This window comes from Erythrolamprus reginae, chromosome 9 (assembly GCF_031021105.1).
Source record: "Erythrolamprus reginae isolate rEryReg1 chromosome 9, rEryReg1.hap1, whole genome shotgun sequence".
NCBI lineage: Eukaryota > Metazoa > Chordata > Lepidosauria > Squamata > Dipsadidae > Erythrolamprus > Erythrolamprus reginae.
Genome location: NC_091958.1, coordinates 39,786,096 through 39,796,674, shown reverse-complemented (window position 1 = coordinate 39,796,674; position 10,579 = coordinate 39,786,096). Strand labels below are relative to the sequence as shown.

At 37.1% G+C, this 10,579-nt stretch overlaps 1 protein-coding gene across 6 annotated transcripts in view; it reads left to right on the top strand.

The window, feature by feature from the left end:
- Nucleotides 1-327: 327 nt before the first annotated feature.
- RBBP6 (RB binding protein 6, ubiquitin ligase) overlaps nucleotides 328-10,579 on the top strand; it is a 28,972-nt gene continuing 18,720 nt past the window's right edge. For 2 of the 6 annotated variants that reach the window (XM_070760863.1, XM_070760861.1), the window contains exons 1-4: nucleotides 547-803; nucleotides 4,329-4,428; nucleotides 6,909-6,947; nucleotides 7,253-7,289. In XM_070760863.1, the coding sequence (XP_070616964.1) occupies nucleotides 638-803; nucleotides 4,329-4,428; nucleotides 6,909-6,947; nucleotides 7,253-7,289 (342 nt within the window). In that variant the 5' untranslated portion in view covers nucleotides 547-637. Of the gene's footprint in view, nucleotides 804-4,328; nucleotides 4,429-6,908; nucleotides 6,948-7,252; nucleotides 7,290-10,579 lie in introns of all 6 variants that reach the window. The other 4 variants (XM_070760866.1, XM_070760862.1, XM_070760864.1 and 1 more) reach the window with 3 other exon arrangements.

The following is a 10,579-nucleotide window of genomic DNA, read 5'->3' as shown; positions in this document are numbered from 1 at the left end:
TCACGTGCCTTCCCCCGTCGGGGAGGGGGAGGCGGGGCGAGTCAGCCAGAAAGCGGAAGAGCGCCTTTTTTTTTCCCTTTTCCTTTGTCATAATGCGCTAGGTCACGTGGGGGGAGGGAGAGCGCGCGCCGCGACGCCTGCGCACTCGGCCGCCTGGCTCGCCCTTTCCCCCCACCAACCGCTCGTTGTGTGCGTGCCGGGGGAGGCGGTTGGTTCCTCGCGCGCCCCGCTCGCGCACGCTCCCCGCCCCCCCCAGCCGCGAGCCCTGCCGTTACCGGCTGGGAGACCCCGGAGCGTTAGTCAGAGCCGTTGCCGACGCCGTTGCGAGGAGGCTGTTGAGACCGCTGATCCGCCGAGGAGGAGAAGGAGGACGGACGTGGCTGACGACGACGCCGACTGAGGAGGTGAAGGAGAAGGAGGAAGCGAGACGAGTCTTTTTTCGCTTCGCCGCCGTTGAGAAAGCGAGACCGAGACCTGAGGAGGAAAAGGAGGAGGGAGCCGCCGCTTCTGCGGCCATGTTGGCGGCCTAACCGGCCCAGCGCCGCGCCTGACAGGAGCCGCGGCGGGCGAGGCGGCCTCTGAGGGGGGAGCCCAGGAGGGGGAAGGCCCGCCCGCCCGCCCGCCAACCGATCCAGCCATGTCCTGCGTCCACTACAAGTTCTCGTCGAAGCTCAACTATGACACGGTCACCTTCGACGGGCTCCACATCTCTCTCTGCGACCTCAAGCGCCAGATCATGGGCCGCGAGAAGCTCAAGGCGGCCGACTGCGACCTGCAGATCACTAATGCCCAGACCAAAGAAGGTAGGCCGGTGGGCGGACGGGCACGTGGCGGCCGACTCCGACCGGCGGGCCTGATGGAGCCTTTGTGGTCCGCGACGGTTGAACCGCCGCCGAGGAGGCCCCGATGGGGCGGGGGGGAGAAGAAGGCCGTTTACTGGCCTTGAGGGAGGGGGGAGGGGGTTGCGCTCAGGCTCCGGTCCGCTTTATCTCCCCGCGATGGCCGCTTTCAGTCCGGTAGGGATGGGAATTGACCGACTGTCCGAATGGTTACTTCCACCGCCGCTCCTCTCGAAACCGGGACTTGGTTGGCCAGTCGACATTGTCGGGAATGGTACTTGTGGTTCGTCTTTTTTAAATCTAAAGAAATCTGAAATCTCATATGAGATTTTCTTATATTCTTATTCTTATCTTCTTATACATTTTTTTCTTATAATAGCTGTCAAGACATAGAAACACAGAAGACTGACGGGAAAAAAACACCTCCTGGTCCATCTAGTCTGCCCTTATACTATTTCCTGTATTTTATCTTAGGGCGGATCTATGTTTATCCCAGGCATGTTTAATTGCTGTGGATTTACCAACCACGTCTACTGGAAGTTTGTTCCAAACATCTACTCCTCTTTCAGCCAAATAATATTTTCTCAAACGTTGGTTCTGATCTTTCCCCCAAGTAACCTCAGATGGTGCCCCCTTGTTCTTGGGTTCATGTCCCTCCTGAACCTTATTTATGGTAACCCTTGAACCTATTTAAATGTTTTGATCATGCCCCCCCCTTCCCCTTCTGTCCTCCAGACCAGGGGTCTCCAACCTTGGCAACTTTAAGACTTGTAGACTTCAACTCCCAGAATTCCTCAGCCAGCTTTGCTGACTGGAGAATTCTGGGAGTTGAAGTCCACAAGTCTTAAAGATGCCAAGGTTGGAGACCCCTGCTCCAGACTATACAGATTGAGTTCATGAAGTCTTTCCTGATAAGTTTTATGCTTAAGACCTTCCACCATTTTTGGACGGCAAGTGTGTGTGTGCGTGTGTGTGTTATGTTTCTATGTTTCTCTTTTATTTTTCTTACCTTTTCTTTCTGTCTTTATTGTCTGTGTAAGTGGCTTGTCTGATTTAAAACATTGTACAATAGAAGATTAATGTAAATAAGCATGAAACAGATGCTAATGTATATATTTTCAATTTTTTTCTTTAAAAAAATCTAAAGAAACCTGAAATCTATAGGGGGGGGAAATAAAAAACCAGGAACACCCCCCACACTTCAGGCCCTGAAGTTTGCTAGGAATAGCTCAGCTTGGTAACTTTCTTGAGTGTTTTCAATGTATAATGTATAAAGGATTTGGGATAGTGTAGCTGAAGACAGACCCAAAATACCCATGATCAGGTGTATAGTTTCCCTTCAGGGACTTTTACAAATATGGTCAAGATGTGTTTTGGTTGACAGGAAGATTTAACAGTCCTTGACAGTGAGCTGGATCTTAAATAAGAATTTCGGTGAATAAAGTTTTCATTTTCTCAGGGTTAATATTAAATCTGAATGTAAATAGGTTGATTAGATAAACTGTCAGTTTGTTAACTAAAGTAAAGCAGCCAGAACTGTGAAATGAAGGAAGGAGACTTTGAGATAGGACCAATGCAATCATTTTTTTAGATTTCACTACTTATGCTGTACCAAATGCAATGGATGCTTTTCAGTTCCCATTATCTATACAAGTTATTTAGTTCATACAGAAAAAGTAGGAATAAACATTTAAAAGGAAAGAAAACTCTGCTAAACAGTTTCTTTTATTCTTATGGTGTATCTTTAATTCTTCTGATTCGAAGACTGAAATTCTAAAAAAAGGAATTATCTGAATTGGTATTTTTCTAAAAAAGAATAAAGATATGCAAATATTGTCACAGATGTAGATGTAAAGTAGGTGTGATTGCAAGAAGAGATCCTCTTCAGCTGTAATCATTGTAAATTAATGGATTCCGTGGTCATACCTACATGTTATTAAGGAATAGAATTTCCTTTTTCAATTTCCCCTTTTAAAGTATCTTAATTTTTAAATAAATCAGACTAATGGTGCCAGGTCTTGTCTTTAAGTATAAGTACCTATTCTGAACATATAATTGATGATTAACATAGAAACATAGAAGTCAGGCATCAGAAAAAGACCTCATGGTCCATCTAGTCTACCCTTATACTATTTTCTGTATTTTATCTTAGGATGGATATATGTTTATCCCAGGCATGTTTAAATTCAGTTACTGTGGATTTGTTCCAAGGATCTACTACTCTTTCAGTAAAATTAATTAAGATTAATTTGAATAACTTCTGAACAATTTTTAAATCACTTAAGATTTTTAAAAGTTGTTTTCTAATAAAAGCATTATTCAAAATAATTGTAATGTATATAATCAGAATTTGGAAATAGATTTAAGTTTTAAAGCTATGTACAGGCTATATAATATCTCAGTTATATATTCTGTTTCTCAAAATCATTAAATAGATTTCTGTTCATTGATCATAAATACTAAAGGACTGTTTGCCATACTATGATACTCCATCATCAAATCATTAGGAGGCCCAATTAGAACCAGAAGTTATTTGGGGAATACATTCTGCTTACATTTGTTTCTTTTCTTATCACTTCTGCTTTTAAATCCAGACTCTTCCTCTTTACCCAGATCCATTCCAGCCCCAAAATACTGTTAAATTATCTTTGCCCCTTTTGAGAGAGGTAAGCTTTGGCTAAATGATGCATTTTGCAAGGCTAATCTGCTCAGCAAATATGAAATACAATTAAAACATGAAGAAATATTTGACTTCTGTTATAATTTGTTTTTCCAGAATACTGTAAGGATTTTAAACCTCCAGCTTAATTTTAAATGTTGCTTTTAATTCATCTTACGTTGTAATTAGATATGCTTTGTTGAAAGTTTCAGTCATTCTACCTCAAGTAGATCATAACAGAAATATAACTGGTATATATGTAAAGATATAGTTAAAAGACATGGAATAGTTAAATGTGGAAGATTGATGAAGTTATTTTAGTTCTATTGTGAACAGACATTTGGTTATTAGAAATACTATACATTCCCCCTCCACATTGAGTACTCTGATGGAAGAAGTCTGTCTTTGTTTGGGGTAGGTGCATCTGTTGGACTGGTGCTAATGCTTCCATATTAAAATAATTGTTACATTTCTCTATTTTATTTCTTTGAATTCTAATTTGGAATTAGAATTGAATCTTTGAATTTCTGATTTGGGAGATGTATGCTTGTTGCTGGTTGTCCATTACTCTCTAGATTACTGCGATGTGCTGTTACTTTCCTGGACACAAAATGACCAAAACATCTATAGAAACTTTTAGGTTAAAACCACTTGACTGTGCATTGTGATGGCAACACAACTTTTTAATTCAATTAGTTATTTTTTATAATAGAGGTGTTAATTACCCTGCCTGATTATGCCAAGAATTCCTGCAATTTGGTGCCTTAATGGGAGAAATTCTGCATTTCAAATAGGAACTCCTGCCAAGTGTATTTGTGTTTTCCTCCTAGAATATACTGATGATAATGCCCTGATTCCCAAGAACTCATCGGTTATTGTCAGAAGAATTCCTATTGGAGGAGTAAAATGTACAAGCAAAACATATGTCATGTAAGTGTTAAGAAGATTTTTTAAGAAATAAGCTTTTATTCTTATTTGATGATACTTACACAAGTTTTCTTCATAATTAGAAAACATTGTATACTTTCTCTTATAGGGTATCTTTGTCACAAAATGCTTTTTAAAATCATGAATAGTTTCATGGAATTCCATTCTCAAAACTTGAAAAAGCATATTTTACTTACCTCTGCCTGAATTTAGGATTTGAACTATTATTGAAACTTGGTAACTGCCAGAAAACATACTGATTTCTTTTTTCTTAATCTGTAATCACTATATCTTCTTCTCTAGATAGAATTGCTTCACATTTTGACTGACTTAGTTACCATAGTTCAAACTAGAAAATAATTTTGTCAAATATTTAATATATATCTATCTGCTAATTGAAAATTGTTGCCTATTTCAGACACTATGGAATTAGTGACTGTAGCCGCATAAACTAGTTCGCTATGAGCAAATATTGCTATGTTTAACATTTGGGGGCTTAAACTTCTTTGAGTTGAACTATTGAAATGAAGTTGTACTGGCAAGAACAGTGGAGCTCAGCATACAGGTGAATTTTGCCTTGGAGGATTAGTCTTTGCACCTTACCTGTATTTTAAAAGAATCCTCCTCTGGGATCATACATATATAGTGAAATAAGTTGCTCATAATAAGAACAAGTAGTATAATATGTGAATAGTACATTTAAGTAAAGAGTGGTGCGAGTTTTGGTAATTCAGTATCTAGTTATTTAGATGTAGCAATATAACAGTATTTGACAATTCCTTTAAGAAATAATATAAAAGATGCATATTTGTTGTGCCGGGGTGGCGCAGTAGTTAGAGCTACTTCAGCTAACTGCTAGCTGTAGTTCAGCAGTTCAAAACTCCCCACCGGCTCAAGGTGGACTCAGCCTTCCATCCTTCCCAGGCAGGTAAAATGAGGACCCAGATTGTTGCTGGCACTATGCTGATTCTGTAAACTGCTTAGAGAGGGCTGTAAAAACACTATGAAGTGGTATATAAGTCTAAATGATATTGCTATAAAAACATCCTTACTTATGAAATTTTGCTGCCCAAAGTTAAACCACGCTTGCAAAAAATTTACATGCTTTGCTTTGTACTATCAGAGCAAAGCTTCTAGTTCTAAAAATATTTGAATTTGGTAGGCTGTAAGTTCTATAACGTACCTTGAACATCAAGCACTAAAACAGAATTTAAAATAAAATTGAAGAATCGAAAATTTGGGTGAAGGTTAAACATTTTTAACAGTTACTATATCTTGCTGTTATTACAATAATTAGAAAAAGTATCAGCTGAAAAGCTTTGAATCCTGGAGACGTGCAGATAGTCTTCAAATTATGTAAGTCACAGCAGTGGCTAAACCAGTCACTATGTGACCATGCCTGATTTTACAACCTTTTTTGCAGCAGCAGATTAAACAAATCAGTTTTCTTCAAGGGACATTTTTTTTGTTGGATAATAGTAGAATCAGCCCCACCAAAAAATGATGGTTGCATGACCATGGACCGCTGCAAATGCCTATAAATGTGAGTTGTGTGGTCATTGGAACTCCGAAACAAGGTTATAAGTTATAAGTATTGTAGAGATCTGTTGTAGCTTCAAGCAGTTGCTAAGCAAGGACTACCTGTATGTATTTTACCTAGTTCAGAACATAAGGGGAAGTTTGTGCTTACATCATTGGAACTGTGGTTCTTTTTAGAGATTTCCCTTACCTTATCTTGTATGGCAACAGGAGAAAACTAACTTTCATTTCCATTTTTAAATTCATCATTTTAGCCAGCCAGATTTAAAACATAATTTAAATCAGACCATCATTTTGAATATTTCCTTGTTCTCGTTAATTTAGGTTTGAAATACAACTTTCTGAAATTAGATGTCATGAGGATCTAAGCTTCATATAAAATCAGGAAGAAGGCCTAAACATGACAACGAATAAAAGGAGCTGTGAGCCCATACATATCATTGACATAGCAAGCAGCAGTGATTTCCCACTACATTTGAATTAAATACTATGTGTCTAAAACAATTTTTACAGTACATCTTTAAGACATCTAAGATACATTCTTAAAGAGATAAGTCATAGGTGCAACAAAAACTTCCCTGTGAATGAGGCAGTTATATTTATAAACCTTTTATTTTGATGTAAGAATCATCAAGGTAATTCGCTTAGGTGAAAATGTATGTAAGGTATATAAAATTTATATGTAAATGCACGTTGATGGCATTCAAAGTATATACTGAACATCTTCTGGTCTACAAAGAGTAATATTTACTTTTAAAACTCATTATGTAATTATCCTTTCAGTTGAGTTCTTTTTATTTGAAAATATCACATATGTCCCAAGTTAGATTATGGAATTAAGTAATGCCATCAGTATTGTAAAGAATATAACTTCCTAAATGTAAAATATTCAGGGAGCCTATTTAAAGCCTTTTTTAAAGTCAGACCTTTTTTCTTTACCACAGAATTCATAAGTTTTACAGAAGCATAGACACTCCTCTCAGGTGATGTTTTTTGACCCCACTTTGAGTCCACACATCTTATCGCTTTTCAGTCTGTCTAATCAAATCGAGTGCCTTACTCTTGGTGTGGGGATTTGGCCTTTTCCATAAACTTTGCATGCCAGTCTTAGAAAACAGGTATTTCTAAAAGGTTAATGTTCCTTTAGAATCACAGCCTTTGTCAAGTAGGTTTTGGAGAAATGTTTCCTTATGTACAGTTTTAATGTGCACTTTTGGTTTCTGGTGGTGAATATCTCTCTCATGACAGTATGTTTGTTGTTTCTGACAGTATGTTTTCCCTTTTTTAGAAGTCGAACTGATCCAGTGAGTGGACCTTCAAAAGCAGTATGTAAAAACACAATCTCACACTTTTTTCTTCTACACAAACTGCTTAATTTACAATATTGTAGCAATAAAGTATTTTTATAAATATTTATTTCCCACAGAGAACCATTGATACTGTAACTTACAATGTAATTTGATTCAATATAGTAAACTGAGCAATGCAGATCATTTTAATGTGATCATAAACACTGGTGCAAAGGAATACTATGAATTGCATGTTGAAATGCTAGATTATTTCCTGTATGACTTTGCGTTGTACAGATCATGTACAATCACTTATGGATCATGTAAGTTAAGGTTTGCACTGCTGAACATAATAATTTTGTTCTACATTTTGTGTGTCTCTAGTTAGTAGCTGTTTGTTTGTATAGGTTGTTGTGTGCTTTTTGTTTCCTCGAAATAAAAATATTTGGAGTGTATCTTTTTTTGCCACTATCACATTGTATCAACTTTTGTTCTTAATATTTCCATTAATGGTTTTTGAAGATATTTTCAAAAACTGCAATATATTAAACTTAACTTTTTCTTCTTCAGATTCAATCATTTATTGAAAGGTCTATTTGTGCAATTAGATTTATACTGAGAAACACACTGTTCACATGTTTTGCTCCAGCAGACGACCTAGAATATGAACTGCTATCCTAAGATCTGTATTTCCTACTAATTATCCCTGAGCAAGACATAATTAAAGTTAATCTTAGTAGTCCTCACACAAAAGAGATATTTTAGCACATTGACAACATCTCTCAGACCTCTCCAAAGGCTTATTCAATTAAGAAAAGATGCCCTTATTTGCCACTTGGGTCACCTCAAGTCCTTACATTTTATTTTGTCATATAATTATTCAGTTGTTTCCTTTGGTAAGCTCTTGTTTAATTACCATTATTGATCAGTGGGATTTTTTTTCCTATTTCAATTCATTAAACACACATGTGGTCTCTGTTCCATTTTTAAGTTTTCTTAACATACTATAAAGTTGTTTTACTTAGGGATTATTAATGATGCATTGCTAGATAGTTTTCTAATGTTAGAAAAGACAAGTCTTGGTGACCAGTTAGAATATTTATGAAATTATACTTATTTAAAAACATTTAGCATTCTTGTGGTATATAAAAACATAGTTCGCATTTGATTATTAATTACACATGCAAATGAAAATCATTTTTGTTTACAACTAGCCCTAAACTAAATAATATAGCAGATTTTTGTATAAGCTGCTTTTATTATTTCATAACCAGTCCTTTCTGCTAGTTTGTATAAAAAGTTATGTTCACAAATAAAGTTCAACTTTCATTTAGAATTGTGTGTACCCTGGCATGTCTGTTGTACATCTTAATAGCTCTGTTTAAAAGTATATGGTTTTAAGCAAGCTTGTAAACAGCACTATAAAATCCACCAATTCAGAGATTGATTGCCTACAGATGTTTCTGTTATCTGCACTAAAGGAAGGATCAAAGTTAGAGATTGTCAGTCTTTGCAGTACAGCTGTTTCAGGCCTACAGTACTTTGAAGCTAGAGTGCACCAAAAGAATGTCCATTGAATGAAGTAAAAGCTTTCCCAGCTCATACACGAAAATGCTGTAGTTTTGTTGAAATCTGCCAAAGGAAATGTTAGGGTTGGAGGTATGTCTTGTTAGGTCTGTGTGAAGTTGTCACCTAATGGGCTTCGGGGAAGGGGGGTAGATAGGAGACTGCAATCCCTACATGCAATCAGCATATATAGTCAGAGTTTAGAAATAGGTTGATTCAGAGTGGGTGTGTTGGTGTTATGTTTTGAGTTGTTAGGATGAAGAATTAGCTGTTGTCTACTATGCTTGATGTTGGTCCATTAAACAGTAAAGACTCCTTTCATTGAACTTCAAATACTGGTCACTACATACAAAAAGGCCCCACGTAGTACTTGGAAACATTAGACAGGCTTTGCCTTTTTTCAAACTACATTGCTGTAACCTACTGCACTTGAATTTACCATCCAAGTACTAATAGCTCAAAAACCTTTATTTTTTAAAAATTAACTACGCTCCCACCTATTGTGGTGTTATGTATATAACTCATGTCTTTGCCAGGACCCTCCAGATCCTTTTGTGATGAGTGCATTACCCTCATTTCCTAGGAAGACAGAATATCTGGCACACACATCTCTTTCTCTGCTCTCCACAAATGTAGACTATCAGTGTCTCTCATGTCTCATGGCCTGCTTCTGCAGGGGAGTGAAAGAGCACCATCGTAGCTGCTCATATAGGAATTCCTCTTTTGTCCCATTTTTTCTGTTTTTCCCCTTTTTTCTTTTTGTGATGCCTGTTGCTATTTTCTTCCTGTCTGACATCTCCTATATTTATAATTTTAAATTTCAAAACCTTCTGCCACATATGAAATTGAACCTAGTTTAATAACTAAAATCTTAGCAATTTTGAAGAAACATTTTGAGTCATTTAGTTGTGTGTATGGTCTTGACCAGTGTTTGTTTTCTAATGTGCTTTGATTTTTCCCCCTTGTTTTCTTTCCCCAATCTATTCTTTTTATTTAACCATTTCCACAAGGATCACTAGTTGAACTAATGCTGAGAAAAATAAAAATTCATGGTCATCTGACAGCTAGAAATATGGTGATTGTGTCTGGGAATTTCTTATAGCATAGTTTTTCTCTGATCTTAGTGTTTCAGTATGCTCTGACATTAGCTACAAAATTTGAGTAACTAATTTGTGAGTGCAGTGACAGATTCTCACATCAAAAACGTAACAAAACCTGGGCTCAAATTTGGATGAATGACATCTCAATGAAACCTAAAATCTTGAAAGGGTAATAGCATTAAGGAAAGTAGAGGGCTACCAGTACCAGCAGGCACATATTCACATATTTCTGTTATTCTAATGGCCGAAATGCCATATTGTTTTATTTCATAAGAGGCAATTTTGTCTCAAAGAGGACTAGACAAAAGTATTTGTTGCTGTATTCAGTCATTTGATTCTTATGGCTCAACCTTTTGTGTCCAGTTTATCTATTTCATATTTCTTGTCTTATAAAAAGTGTTTTAGCATCTCACATATTATTTCAGGCTCCATTTTTTAAAAGATTTTAAGTGCTATTTAAAAAGCAGTACTACTTATCAGCTTCTGTGGCTGTTTTGTATAGCCCAGGAAAATGCTTCAGAATGAACAGGAAATATAAAACTTACATTTATTACATTACAATCTGCAGTTGGAATTTACCTGACAAACTTATAGATTGAACATGTAGTCCACACTCACATTATTTCTTCCTGAAGCATGCTGGATCTCTTCCATATGATG